Below are 16420 nucleotides of genomic sequence, written 5' to 3'. Positions count from 1 at the left end.
CACCAGAACCCTAAAGTCAACGGTCAAACTTTGACCCGACTCGTCGAGTGCACAAGGGCGACTCGGCGAGTCCAAGCGGGTCCTCTGAATCCTTTCAGCCTCTCTTGGCTCGTCGAGTCATCGTCCCACTCGACGAGTTACACCTGTTACGAATCGCGGCGCAACCCCGACCCGACTCGTCGAGTCTACTTATGGACTCGGCGAGTTGCTTCCATGTTCTTACTCAAATGACCTTCTAAGGTCAGATCTGCTTCCCTAACTATCAGATCTACCCTTCAAGTATTCAAATGTCACGTAAAGGTGCAACCTTTACGTGCATGCAACCCACAACAAGTCACAAATGGAGAAATAACTCTAAAAATGGCAACCTAGTCCCCAATCTCTCATTTGCTTGCATAAAGCTGAGGGATAGTGACTCTATGGACCTCTAATGGTCCAGATCTGATGCTATTAACACAAAGGGGACCTCATACTTACTAGATCTCACATAAAATGGAGGTAAAACCCTAAAATCATGAAATCTATCATATCAACATGAAATAGAAAGGATTATACCTCCAGAGATGAATTCTCAAGATGATTAGCCCAGATCCAAGCCCCCTTCACGCTCTAGATGGGTGTTTCCTTCTTCCTTCTAGCAAAACTACACCAAAAGTGATGTATTAGCCTCTTCTTGCTCTCAACTCTCCCACTGCTCTCTCTAGGGTTTCTCTGGGATGAAGTGGCCGCAAATGGAGGCTATAAAGGCCTTTAAATAGGGCACATACCCCGAGAGTTAGGGTTTCAAATTACAGCGCGGACTCGCCGAGTCCACGCATCGACTCATCGAGTCCTTCATTAAATCAGACGAGAAATGCACGCTCCTACTCGGCGAGTCTGAGCGTCTACTCGCCGAGTCCCTCCATAAAACTCAAGATAAATGAACTTTATAGCATACCTGGAAATCCGGATGTTACAGAAACTATCATTTTGACACTCCAACATTTAGTATATATATTAGGTATAATAGTCTACTTATCAAATAAGTGTTATACCTAAATGTTCCTTGAACCTAGGGTATAAGTATGGGGAAACTTATACTTAACATTAATACTTGTATAATGACAAAGTATAATGTTTCTAACAATTTGCTACCATGAGCCTGTAACCGCTGCTATGACATACACACCTCTGATAAAACATACTCATGATTTCCATGAGAAACAACACACTCATGATTTCCATGAGAAGCAACACCGCACGTTTCATCGACGCCGGAATAATAACAAGTAAAAGGATAGTTCGTCACTCGCTTATGGTTGACTGTAGCTAACAATCACAAGTGGGGTTGTCAACCCGTATACTAATTATACACGACTTCCTCGCTCACACGAGATTAACGGTTACAGTTTAGAGGATTTCCGCTAAGATCCCCAATCTTAGTTGATGAATACAATTACTCATGTAGACTTCGACGGCTTCCTATAGCTCTAACAACAAAAGCATTTTCGTGTCTAAAACCCTAAGTTACTATACTATGCTTTTAAACATTACTCCTAACTTCATAACATTTAGGCAGTATAACAGCTATAACTTGAAGTAAAACCAGGTTTTATCTTGACATAAAACCAATAACAACAACAACATATAACATACCAAGTTTTATCTTGTCATAAAACTAACAATAACAACATATAGCATACCAAGTTTTATCTTGACATAAAAGCAATAATAGCAACATACTTTATAAACTAACATATAGAACTTCCGAATATAACTTCAGAACTATATCGCACACAACATATATATAGAATCTAAGTATAACTCAAGATCTACATTAGTATAATAACATGCTAACAAGTTGATAATAGTTGTATATATTCAAAATATTATATTTAGAATAACTATATCCCGGTTAATATAATTATCTACGTTGATACTAATGTACCATCATATAGACATGAAGAAACATGTTATATGTAATCGCGGTGGCAAACAGAAAAAGAAATCTTGTGACACATTGGGTACAAGTGGTGTTAGGAGGAAACAAAATTCAAATTCAAGAGCTATTGGTTGTCAAGCAAATATTATTTTTGAATCTGTGTATGGAACTCCAGATTATAAAGTTTTTCAGTTTGATGAACTTCACAACCATCCACTTGAGAAGAAAAGCGATTTAAAAAAAGCGAGGCAAATGTCATATTCAGAAAAAGAGTTTATTGTGCGTGCTTCCACATCAAAAATAGGTCCAACTATGGCTCATAAGTTGAGGGCAAGTCTGAGAGGTGGGTATGAGTTTGTAAAGCCCAAAGTAGTTGACTATAAAAGTTTAAGGAGAGATATCAACATGGTTATTGGTTATAAAGATGCCTAAATGATAGTAAACACAATGAATGACCGTCGAGCTCACTATCCAAATTACTCATTTGAGTTTAATTGTCAAGATGATGTTTTGGACTGTATGTTTTGGGCTGATGAAATGGAGAAGGCATATTATGTTGAATTTGGTGATGTTATCTCGTTTGATGCGACTTTCCGAACAAACAAGTAAGTTATTCTATCTACTTTTTTTATAGCTTATTCATATATTAATATTTTTATATTCACTTATGAATACATCAAAAAATGACTTTAATGAACATTATTTTGTGTGTTAGGTATCGAATGGTTTTTGTTCCATTTACTGCTATTGACCATCATAAAAAATCGGTTACTGTTGGATCGGGGTTGCTAAGAAATGAAAGCATTGAGTCTTACTCTTGGTTGCTTAAAGCATTTCTTAAAATCATGGGAAAGAACCAACACTTGTTTTAACCGATCAAGATGCTGCAATAAAACAAGCTGTTGAGAATGTGTTTCCTAATTCAAAGCACCGATTATGTATGTGGCATATAATGAAAAAGTTGGAAAAAGGTATTATTTTAATATATTTCAAATATATTACTTATTAGTATATTCATTTATGAATATTGATTGTTATTTTACTTATTATTATTTATTCATTTATGAATATTTTTGTTTTAATACAGATATCAGATGATTTATTTACGAACACAGACTTTAGAAAAAGGTTTTCGAAGCTTGTTTGGGACATTAATATGAAACCTGATGTTTTTGAGGTGAAGTGGGGTTTGCTTATGAAGGAATTCAATCTTGAAGACACAAGATGGTTTAAAGACATGTTTACAATACGTGATTCATGGATACCTGGATATTTTAGTGATATTCCAATGTGTGGTTTGATGAAGACTACGTCGAGGTCAGAGAGTATGAATTCATTTTTTAATACATACTCAGAAAGTGGGAACTTACTTTTGAATTTCATGATGAATTATGACACTGCCATTCAAAAGCAAAGGAATACTCAACGTGAGCTTGATAAGGCATCAAAGAAAGCATCATATAAAATGCAAACACCTCGAGAAATAGAACTACAAGCATCAAAGGTTTATACAAGTACATTATTTTTTGAGGTGCAAAAAGAAATATATAAAACATGTTTTTTCTGTACATACTCATATGTTAGTATTGAAGATGGTTGGGAAGTTTACATTGTGCAGCACAACAACAGTAAAAGCGAATTTAAAAATGAATTTAAGGTAATTTTACTAGTTTTTTTATGAAAAATGTAATAATATTCATATAAGAATATGAGAATATTCATATATGAATATGAGAATATTCATATATGAATATGGGTATTCATATATGAATATATGAATATATGAGTGTTGATATGAGTATTCTTATATGAATGTAAATGTGTAAATTTTGTTTTTGTCAGGTTGAAATAAAAGCTGAAGAGAAAGAAATAAATTGCAGTTGTGAACATTTTAAGCGTATGGGTGTTTTATGCAGACATGCTTTTACAATAATGATGAGATGTGGTGTTAAAGAAATTCCTGAAAGGTACATTTTGAAAAGATGTAGAAAGGATGTGATATCAAGAAATTATCGTTTTAGTTCTCTTCAATCCGATTCAGGTGATTGTGAGAATGTAAAGCTAGTCAATGATACATATTATAGTTTTGAATCATGTTTGGATATTGTAAGAGATGACAAAAGGAGATTGGCTTTATTTGCTGAGAAACAAAAAATGTTGTTAAAGGAATTTGAGAGTGATTATATTTCTCTTGGATTGAAAAGAAAGACAGATGGTGAAGTCGTATGCAACCTTTTGGGTGTTACTATTCCTATTCCAGAAGAGATTAATATTCATGTTCCTGAAGTTCAAAGCAATAAAGGTTCTGGAATCAAGAAAAGAATTCCAAGTGCAGGTGAAGTAGCATATGAAAATTCTAAAAAAGAACATAGAATGTGTTCAGGATGTGGAAAACGAGTTCCACACAATTTACGTACTTGTCCAGAAAGAGTTGGAGCTGCTAAATCAGCAAAAGACAGTTAGGGATTTTTTTAGTTTTTTTTTATGTTTTTTGGTTTTATTCATTTATGAATATATGCAGATAAAAACAATAAACAATAATATTCATGTATGAATAATACACATTTATATTCATATGGTAAATTGATATGTTGATATTGGTTTTTTAAATTACTATAAAATAAGTTATATTAATATGGTAAATTATTCATAAATGAATACAAATATGTGAAATTTGTTATACTAATAAATAAGTTATATTCATATCTGAACTTTTTTATGCTAATATCTGAACTTTGTTATACTAACATATTACTTTGAACTTATTCATAAATGAATATATCATATTCGTATTCATTTATGAATAAATAGAAATAAACTTTGAAAATATTTGAATATAAAAAAATGACAGAAATAAGCAAACTTGTTTCTACTAATAAGTTAGTTATATTTATATCTGAAATTTGTTATATTCATATATGAACTTTGTTATACTGACATATTACTCCTAATTTAATCATAAATGAATATATCATATTACTCCTAATATAAATAAACTTTGTAAATATTTAAATATAAAAAACTGACAGAAATAAGCAAAGTTGTTTCTATTACATAATCATTCAACATAAGATAATAAAAGCTGTTCATAAGCATTTCACAAAATACTAAAATGATGTTCAATAACATTTAACAAACCATCTAAAACTTGTTTCGCAGAATCATCTTACATGTACTTCAAATCCATTCATCTTCAACACAAACTGTTCTATATCATCATACTTCATCACAAGCAATCATCAATATTCTTTTAACCTTTTTTGAATTGTTTGCATAGCCTTGTATGCATGATCAGTACGCACTTTGAGTTCAACTTTTTGATATTTTTCAGCAAGATCCAACACCTTAGCCTTCAACATGTTAATTTCAGAAGTTAGCATTATGTGTGCATACCTTTGCCTAAGCTTCTCTAAAGTAGTTTGTTGAATTGCACTTTCTTTATGAAGACCTGGTTTCCACTTTGAGAGTGGTTGTCCCATATAGGTCTCCATATGTCTCATTGCAAAGACCCCACAATCAACTTTGTTTTTAACTGTTTTCCATGGCATTTTAAGTCGTTGGGGTTTGATACTTTCTTTTGAGATTGCATTTGCTCTTGGATGGTTTATTTCTTTAAAGTATCTCACAAACAAATTTTTCTGATCATTAAATAAAATAAAAGTTAGATATGTAATAAATTGGTTCTTTTATGTTGTTGTGAATTGGGTACATACCAAAGGTTTCAATAGTACTCCGTATTTCCCTTCAAAATCCCCCTCAACTGCACTGTTGTCTAGAATTTCAATTGATGGTTTCTTTAAGTTGAAGACAATCACAAAAATATGAGCACTTCTAACAACTGGAAAGAATACCTGTTTTTATGTATATAATGTTAAGTATTTTGTTGATAAAATATATATAAAAAACAACTTTAATTAACATACCATGTCAATATCTTTTATGTTCAAGATTTTTTTGTACCCATTGGTACTGTCATGAAAGTTCTCCTTGAATTTTTCATACTTTCTTTCATCAGACAATGTTGAAGTTAGATAATCAGTCTGTAACCAATATAATCATATGTGAGTTTCAGTTGAATATATATAATTATCTTAAAGAATACATCATATTTGTATAATCATATGTGAATTTCAATTGTAAAAAAATATAATATTCATAAATGAATACATCATATTGGTGTATTCATTTATCAATAAGGAAGGAATTAAGGTTACAGATAATCATATGTGAATTTCAGTTTAATATATATAATTATCTTAAAGAATACATCATATTTGTATAATCATATGTGAATTTCAGTTGTAAAAAAATATAATATTCATAAATGAATACATCATATTGGTATATTCATTTATCAATAAGGAAAGAGTTAAGGTTACAGATAATCATATGTGAATTTCAGTTGAATATATATAATTATCTTAAAGAATACATTATATTTGTATAATCATATGTGAATTTCAGTTGTAAAAAAATATAATATTCATAAATAAATACATCATATTGGTGTATTTATTTATCAGTAAGGAAGGAATTAAGGTTACAGATAATCATATGTGAATTTCAGTTGAATATATATAATTATCTTAAAGAATACATCATATTTGTATAATCATATGTGAATTTCAGTTGTAAACAAATATAATATTCATAAATGAATACATCATATTGGTGTATTCATTTATCAATAAGGAAGGAATTAATGTTAGAACATAAACTTACAAAAACTCCAACTTTCAAGAAGAGTCTGTATGGTGAATTTCTAAAATCCCTTTCCAGTTCTTGGTGGTTAAGTAAATCAGGCCAAGTGTCTAAAACTTCTCCAAAAATCTCTGTGCTTGCATATAGACTTTCCATAATTGCTCTTTCTGTTATCTGACTATATTTTGTCTGGACAACCACATCTCTGCAAATATATAATCAAAATGTCATACATTATTATCTATATAACAATCATATATGAATGTCTATAAAATAAAGTTACTTACGATGTATTCCCTTGCAAGTTGAACAACCACTCACAGACAATACTCTCTTGATGTGTCAGTTTGGGTTTTGTGTCTGTTATTCTGCATTTGAAAGGTGATTTGAAAGCATCAGCAAGCTTCTTCTCTCTTGGTTCATCCAGATCATGCTTTGATGGTCCTACTTCAGTAGGAATTGCTACAGAGATTGGATTTGGATTAAGAACATTTTTCTTTGCTAATCTGATAACAACCTTCTGATGGTCGTCTTTGATTTGTTACTTTGTAAGTGGTTTTTTTGGTGAAGATTCACTAGATTTTTTACTTGAAGTTTGATTTGAATCTTGACTGAGACCTAGGCTAAAGCTTGGATGAGTATCTGTATGCCAGGAGATTTATCATATAAATAGTTGTAAGTTAATTATAATATTTTTTTTATATTTTGAAATGTTTATCCAAATTGTTTCCTCCTTCATTTCCTTTTGTCTTGTCAGCTTTTTCTCCTTTTTTGTTTTCATTTTCTGACTTTTTCTTTCCTGAAAGATAAAGAACTTTGATTAAATAATTCATTTGTGAATAAGTAATGTATTCATTTATGAATAAGTAATGGATATCATTATTTATGAATAAGTAATATTATATTTTTTATTTTTTTGTATATTGTGTTATTTATTTGTGAATAATAAAACTTATTATATTCATTTATTAGTGATTCAGCTATTTACCTTTATCTTCTGCATTTCCTTTCTCAATTTCTGTATGTTTATCTTCACCTCCATCTTTCGTGTTCTTAGCTTCTACTTCTCCTTTATTTCTATCTTCAGAGTTTTCCTTGCCTGAAACATATACATCATATATGAATATTTTTTATTATTTACTCATTTATATATTATTCACTCATGAATAAACAATGTTATTAAAAATCAATATAAATATTGTAATATAATTTAAATCATTCATTTACCTGTATCATCTCCCTTTGTTTTTTCAAATTTTTTTCCTTGTTCATATACACCTTCTGATATTTCCTTTTCTGCAAGAGTATTAGTTTTACTTGTACTTATTGGTGACCCTGGTCAAAATTTAATAAACAAAATTGTTATTGTGTATTAATATTTTTATATATTTTTTAAAAATAAAAGTAAGACAAAATTTACCTATATCAATATTATCCAAAATAGTTTTCATTTCAGGGTCATTCCAGATTTCATCTTCTTGACTATTTAAACTTGAAATTCCAATTCCAAGGACATTATCCACAATGTTGTCAACAACTTTATCCAACAAATTTTTATTTTCAGTTTGTTGAATAGTCTCTTCATGATTATTTGTTTCTTCATTATCATCACCTTTTTTCTCTTCATCATTGTCATTTACATTGTTCTTTCCATCTTTCCCTTTTACTTCAGTTTCACCTTCTTTTTTATTATTATTTCCATCATTCTTTATTCCTTCATTCTCTGCTTCATTTGAATCGAGCAAATAATCTTCTTCTGGTTGACTTCCATCATTATCATTCTCTTCTTCACCATTTCCCTCTTTATCTTCATTTTCTTTTTGATCATTTGTTTTTTGACCGATTATTGGTGTCAAATTGATTCCTTCAAATCCAGTTTGATTACTTGGAAATTCAAAAAGTGTTGTGCTTTCAGTTTTTTCTTCAACAATTATATTTTTCATCTTTTCTTTGAAAATCCTAAAATTTTCCTTTTCAGGGAACTTTGTTATCGCATCATTGAGCTTTGAATTCAGTTTTTCCTTCATCCTCTCGAAACTATTAAGCATTTTAGATATTTTTGATTCATATGCCTATGTAATAAAAAAGAAGTATGATTAGAATTTAATATAATCATATATTATTAACATGTTCAAACTAATTACCTCAACATAATGATCTTCATCTTTATCAGAATCACTGTCTTCGAGATATGTATCTCCTTCATCTTGTTCATTAACAAATTCTTCATTTAATTCTCCAAGTCCAAATTTACCTTTTTCTTGTTCAAATGTCTCTCGATATCTAATCTTCTCTGAACTCCAATAACAAATTGTTGGACGTTTACGTGTTACCGTTAAAGTTTCTGAGTAGATGTTATCAGCATAGAACAACTGCACATAAATGATAACTAATTGATATTCATATATGAACAAGTAATATTATTTTTTACTTATTCATATATGAATAAGTAATGTAAAACATTACGTGTGAACAAGTAAACTTTTCTTATTCATATATGAATATGTGCTATTAGTTTATGAATAATCAATATTATTAAAAATTGAGTATGAACATTATAATAACTTACCACCAAGAAAGCTGAAGGTCCAACAAAGAAGCTGTTATCTGAGTATGGTATGTATGAGTTCTTTGTTCTGACAAGACAATCCAAAACATAGCTGCACCAGTCTATGTTGTTGATATCTGTTTTTCTTGAAATATAACTCAAAGGAAACAGGTTGCATCTTCCCATTGACGTTGACTCGCAAAAGGTGTTGACAAAAAGAACTAAGAAGTTCAATTTGAAATTGAAATCAGCTTGTGTGGTAGAAACAATAACATTTTTGATTGCACTCAATCGGATGATTTAATCTTTTTTAAATTATTGCTTCCATTCATCATAACTTGTATCATCCTTAGGCCATTGATCCAGTTGTGTAAGTTTGGTTCCACCAATTGGTATGCCCCACATGTCATGAACAGACTCTGTTGTTACTTTCAGTTCCTTTCCTTCAATATCTATCACCATTCTCTCAGAATCAAATTTTTGAGGAACATAAAATCCCAGCTTCAGTGGTATATCTGTGATTTTCATTTTTAACAAAGCTCCAAAACCCATAGATCTTACACATTCTTTTTGCTCTTTGCTCATCCCAATGATTATAGATAGTAATGACTCTGGTGAACATCTGTTTTTCATTGAGTAAAATTCCTTTACCACTGGTTTGTTTTTGTCTTTTTTGATTGGTGACTCCTTTTTTTTGCCTTCTTTGATGGACGACTACTTTCAAAATCAGAGTCTAAATCTTGTAGTTGTCGTTTTTCAGGAGTTTTCCTTTTTGATGGACTTTTTCTGCTTTGATGCTTTATTTTCTTTGGTGTTTTTGTTTCTTTTTTATCTGGGAAATGAAAACATATAATATTTGAATAAGTTATTGATATATGAATATGATATATGCTCACTGATTTATTAATATTTATTTATTACAAAAATATAACTAAGATATACAATTTTATTCATATATGAATATATTAGATATGATAGGAATTTTGTACCTTTCGCATTTTTGCTCTTCAAATCTGTTTCTATCATAGTTGTGGGGTCTTTATCATAAATACAAATCTTCTTACCTTCATGAATTAGTCAGTAGAAGATAAATAATTTTGAAATACATTTTACAAAGAAAATATATTATATTCATAAATGAATATAGAATATTCATTTAAAAGATATGATATGTATTTTATACCTTTTTGATTTTTCTGCATTGGTATTGTTTCTCTTATTGTTGGTGAATCTTTATCGGAAATGTTAGTGTTTTTACCTTCATTCAATAGTAAGTAGAAGATAAATGAGTTTGATATTCACAAATGAATATTTGAATAAAACTTATGTATTAATATTTTTTATTCATATATGAATATGTATGTTATATTCACATGTGAATAGAACATATATAAGTCATTTTTGTTGTATTCACATTTGAATAATGTATGCATGACAGCAAGTTATGTTGTATTCATATGTGAATATAACATACATATTCACGAATGAATATTTGAATAAAACATATATATTCATATTTTTTTATTCACATATGAATATGTTTTGTTATATTCATATGTATAGAACATATATAAGTCCTTTTTGTTGTATTCACATTTGAATAATGTATGTATGACAGCAAGTTATGTTCTATTCATATGTGAATAAAACATATATATTCATATTTTTTTTATTCACATATGAATATGTTTTGTTATATTCATATGTGAATAGAACATATGTAAGTCATTTTTGTTGTATTCACATTTGAATAATGTATGTATGACAGCAAGTTATGTTGTATTCATATGTGAATATAACATACATATTCACGAATGAATATTTGAATAAAACATATATATTCATATTTTTTTATTCACATATGAATATGTTTTGTTATATTCATATGTGAATAGAACATATATAAGTCCTTTTTGTTGTATTCACATTTAAATAATGTATGTATGACAACAAGTTATGTTCTATTCATATGTGAATATAACATACATATTCATATTTTTTTTATTCACATATGAATATGTTTTGTTATATTCATATGTGAATAGAACATATGTAAGTCATTTTTGTTGTATTCACATTTGAATTAATGTATGTATGACAACAAGTTATGTTGTATTCATATGTAAATATAACATACATATTCATATTTGAATAAAACATATATATTCATATTTTTATTCACATATGAATATGTTTTGTTATATTCATATGTGAATAAAACATATATAAGCCCTTTTTGTTGTATTCACATTTGAATAATGTATGTATGACAGCAAGTTATTTTATATTCATATGTGAATATAACATACATATTCACATTTGAATATTAGTTTTGCTTGTGTTCAGAAGTAAACAAAACATATTTTATTTACCTTTTTGATTTGTTCTTGTTTTTCGTTTATATGTATTCTTCACTGTTGGTGTTGTTTTTGTAAGGGTAAGTGGTTAATATTAGGAAAACATAAGCGAAATGTGAAGTAACGTTTTTATTTTGACAGAATAGTTTTGAATAAAGATGAAAAATGAAGAGATGATGTAAAATCATTTATATATCAACTAATAATGGATTATCTTTACAAAAATTTCAAGTAAATAAAGTAATAACGAACGAGGGTTACGAGAATGAATGATTATCACAAAAAATTGAAGTAAACAACCTATTTTGAAGAATGAACATTGTGAAAACAATATTTTTAGTTCTAAATCAACTAATAATTATCGAAGATTACAAGAAATTTCAAGTAATCAAGTGATAATTTAGAAATGATTAGAAATCGTTAAAAATTTGAGAAAAAACGTCGGTTACCTTTCATTGTCAAGAGTGAGGAAATGGTCTCGTTCATGTTTTCATCGGAAGACATTTTTCTTCGTTTATGTTATTTGATGCTTCTACAAATGGTTTTCTTCTTATCGATTCTTCTGCAAATGGTTTTCGTGTTATGGTGTATCGAAGAGGGAAATGATGGTTTTCTGTCAAGATTTGATGTGTGATGAAATTACTCAAGTGCCCTGACGGTTTTATGTTTTTGAATTATTTACAAATTTGTCACCGCTCATTAATGTAATTGGATTATTTAAAAGTTTGCCACCGTGCGTTTTTTAATCTCATTAAATGATTGGCTGAGAATGGTTCCCCTATTCTCAACATTTTTTTTCTCAATTGAACCCTCCTCTCTCTCTCTCTCTCTCTCTCTCTCTTTATATATATATATATATATATATATATATATATATATATATATATATATATATATAAAGTTTTCGTATGTTTGGTGTTTAATATTATATTAGCATTCAACGTATTAGTAAAGTTTAAAGTTTTAAACTAATGATAACATGTATAATTTTTAAATTATAAACTCATGATAGACATTAATAAAATCTTTTTGGATCGAATATTAAATCCCAACCATTACCAAACTCAAATTCACTAAACCTCATTCACATTTCACAATGCTCAAGAACATGTAAATCTTTATTTACAAATTTCTCATACATCTTGGTGTATACCATTACCAACTTTTACCAACCGAACTGGTAGCTAAACAAGTTGGTACAAACTATAGTTGGTACGGTAGTGGTAGCAAAAAAATTATACCAACTACAATTGGTACGGTACACGTTTTAGGCAAAAAATGATCAGTACCGTACCAATTCCACCCCTAATTTTAAGAGCCTCGTCAAGGATTATAGACTTAAGACTCTTAAATCGATTATGCATAAAAATTGTCAAATTGACAGTGTTCCATGAACTAATCGCTTTGTTCTTCAAGGCATGACTTTGATATAAATTGTTAGGTCATGAAACCTAGATTTTACATAAAGAATTGATGAATAACTAAACAATATAAGTGTTAAAGATATAATTAACTATCAATAATGAAAGTTAGAAAAATATATTGATCAACATCTAGATAAATAGCTCTCAAACTAGAAAAATTCCTTTATTACATCTCTAATAACACATATACAAAAAATATGACATTGGTATTTATAGGTGTACAAATCTCTCTCTCTCTCTCTCTCTCTCTCTCTCTCTCTCTCTCTCTCTCTCTCTCTCTCTCTCTCTCTCTCTCTCTCTCTCTCTCTCTCTCTCTCTCTCTCTCTCCATAAAAACCCAAATGTCCTAAAATGAGTCTTTATATCCATAAGTCATTCACATGAAAAGCTTTGCACCAAATACCCCATGACTCCTTAATAATTCCTACGATTCCAATCCATTCCACTTTAGAAGTAGCTCACAACAAATTTCTTATTGTTCCAACATTGTTTAACCCAATACATGCTTCATCATTGGCTAGTTTTAAGATTATCATCACCATGTTCGACCAAATACTTTGTGATCATGACTACAAGTAATGCTTGGATTTGTACTAAAGTAATGTTTGAATTGTACTAAAGTATTTGTAAAGAGATTTCTAAAGTATTTCTATTAGTAATGTTTCAATTGTGCTAAAGTAATTTATTTTTTTTACACTTGTGGTCTACGACTGCTATTTGTCATGGGTCTTAATTTTCTTTTTGATCATGAGTCTTAATTTCATGTTTACATTTATAGTACATCATCAACTAAGTTAACTCTTTATATTTTTAGTTTTTATATAATGACAAAAATATAATATTTAAATTACTTATGATTTATTTTATATAGCATTGGATAATTAGATAAATACAAGAACATATATTTGTCAAACATATTTTTCATTGAATAATATGAAATTAATTTAACTTCTACGTACACTAGCTTCATACATCACAAAGCGAAACAAATTTTTCTTTCCATAATACATTTTAAAGTATCATCATATATCACAAGGTGAAACAAGTTTTTGTTTCCATAATACAGTTTAAAGTATCAACCCCTACAGGCCTTCACAAATATAAAGTTGACTAAAATGGCATAAATTAAACTATCTTACATTTTAAGTCTTTACACAACATTATAACCCGACCCTATTAACCCGAAACCCGACTAACCGGTCCTTAATAGGGTCGGTTTTAGGGTCAACATTTATCTTTGAAAAACCCGACTAAACCGACCTGATTAACTCGAAACCCGATCGGGTTGACCTGATTAACATCCTAGCCATAAGTAAGAGAACATAGCCAAATGTTATATATTATTGGACATAAAATCCAACTTTAGCTAAAACCGTTAATTTCTGCCAAACTTAACAGATTTTATGACAATATCCTATAAAAAAAAAAATCTAAAATGAGCTCTAGGCGGAGTCCATGTTTTGATATTACTCCGAAATACACTCATATTTATCTATCTGGATTAAGTTTTGTCGTATAAAAACTCAAACTTTGGCAACTTTAGTGTTCAATATGTAATTTGGCAAAACCTCAAGGACTTAAAACCAACATTAACACCCAACTTCACATAACCGCTCAAGTTCCTCACCCTCATCTCCAGCCCTCTAATCGGAGAACATTCCGCAACTATTTCCCATGGCGTCTGCTTCATCTCTGCACATTTCAATAACGATTCCACTCTCTTCACCCGCAAATCGCCTTTCCTTGAGCAACATTTCCTCAATTGGATTTTCTGAGAAAAAAAAGGTGTTGATTCTTAAATTCGTTCCTAATTTTTTTGATTTTGTTAGCATCATTTTACATGACCAGATGAAGATTTTGGGCTTGAGCTAATGTACTTCACTATCGTTTGAATATAACCTTTGTCTTTTTATAAATTGAAATAATTAGTTGAAAGGAACAAACTGATGCCAAAGGGCGATTGGTATGAATCCACGTATCTGCCAGATAACAATAATTGATTACAGTGATTACGAAAGAGGGAATTCTCATTCTAATTTGATATCTTTATCCGGTTTAATTAATTGTAAATTAACTTGGTATAGACCCCTTGGAGTTAATTTTGTTTATCTTATTGAATAACAAAATTTTGAGTGTTGATTTCAACATTGTAGAAGTGAATGATGACTATGGTTTGTTGAATAGTGCAGGAGCATCCAAAATAATCGGAGTTTTGTTCATGGAATCATGTGTTCATCAAAAGAGCCATCAGCTGAAACAGGGCTCACACCAAAAGCATCTGAATCACTAAAGATCGGGTCACCAATCATCATAGTAGAAGCTCCTAAAATGTTGAAGACAGCAGCTTCTATGCCTTGTCTCAGAGCTAATTCTGGTTTAGTTAAAGCTGGTGATGTTGGCAGGTAAAAAAAATTTATGCTTTTGTTTGATGAAATAATATTGTTTTTGGTTAAATTAAAAATACATATTCATGTTTAATACATCTTTTGTGTGCAAATTTAAAAGAAATAAAGTTATGCAGAAAAGCCTCTATATCTGTGTGAATAGTGATGTGAACTAAATGCAAAAAATAGTACCTTTATTTATTTATGTCCTCTAGTATCCTACTTTTACTTATTTAAGCTACAAAATTGTATTTTGATTTTTTTAAGGAATTGTACTGTTTCAAAATTTACAATTTATAGCATCGTACTTTCAATTTTTCTTTTTGTTATTTAGACATTATGCTTTGAAAATTTTATTAATTGACTTTGTATTTATTTATATTGCTATAATAGGTATTTTCTTCAAAGCAAGTATTTGGAAGAAATAAAAATAGGATGATATTATAAACAATTCATTACAAAGTACATTGCTATATCTTCCAATTAACTTTTTTTTTTTTTTTTTTTTTTTTTTTGCAGAATTATGTCAAGGAAGCCTAAGGATGTATGGGCAGTTCGTTTAGCCATTGGTACTTATCTCATAGATGGAATCTACTTCAAGCCTTTACAGTTAGATGAAAATAATTAATCATTAGTTTTATACAAATTGTATATTATATATAACAATTATTGAATTATTAATTATTAAAAACAATTAATAGCAATTACATAGTGCAGGTTTTAGAACGTGGAGGTGGACCCGTAATTGATTATCTTGTTCCTTCCTAATCATATAATGGAAACATAATACTTTCATAGATTCTGTTATTTTTTTATAGTGATTCACACTACCATGTTTTTGTAAGACCAAGGTTGTATTTCACTCCTCATTTCTTCTCTACCACATCAGATTTTCATTTACCGACATTTTATTCGTCAAAAGTTAGGAAATAGTCACATTTCATTATCTTTTATTTTTTTAGTTTTTGAAAAAGTATATTTTATACGAATTATACTTGTTTTGTAGGAAATTAAAAGCCATGAATTTTAATATATTTTTTATAATTATTTAGTTTATGTATATATTTTAATAAATATTAAAATAAC

The 16420-nt window shown here is 29.3% G+C and overlaps 2 protein-coding genes across 2 annotated transcripts; both read left to right on the top strand.

Annotated features, from left to right (window-relative positions):
- The first annotated feature begins 2458 nt into the window (after nt 1–2458).
- On the top strand, nt 2459–4384 carry LOC145106046 (protein FAR-RED IMPAIRED RESPONSE 1-like). The gene is made up of 6 exons (XM_079043089.1): nt 2459–2526; nt 2637–2786; nt 2883–2892; nt 3009–3425; nt 3540–3578; nt 3764–4384. The coding sequence occupies exons 1-6, from the start codon at nt 2459–2461 to the stop codon at nt 4382–4384; spliced, it is 1305 nt and encodes a 434-aa protein (XP_078899215.1).
- Nucleotides 4385–14549: 10165 nt separating this feature from the next.
- Nucleotides 14550–16131, top strand: CRR42 (DUF3148 family protein). The gene is made up of 3 exons (XM_079045489.1): nt 14550–14735; nt 15135–15352; nt 15854–16131. The coding sequence occupies exons 1-3, from the start codon at nt 14625–14627 to the stop codon at nt 15960–15962; spliced, it is 438 nt and encodes a 145-aa protein (XP_078901615.1). The 5' UTR covers nt 14550–14624; the 3' UTR covers nt 15963–16131.
- The last annotated feature ends 289 nt before the right edge of the window (nt 16132–16420 follow it).

The sequence above is a fragment of the Lactuca virosa genome, chromosome 4 (assembly GCF_052849685.1).
Source record: "Lactuca virosa cultivar CGN04683 chromosome 4, Lactuca_virosa_CGN04683_v6, whole genome shotgun sequence".
NCBI classification, from domain to species: Eukaryota; Viridiplantae; Streptophyta; class Magnoliopsida; order Asterales; family Asteraceae; genus Lactuca; species Lactuca virosa.
This window is presented reverse-complemented; position numbering and strand designations above follow the sequence as displayed.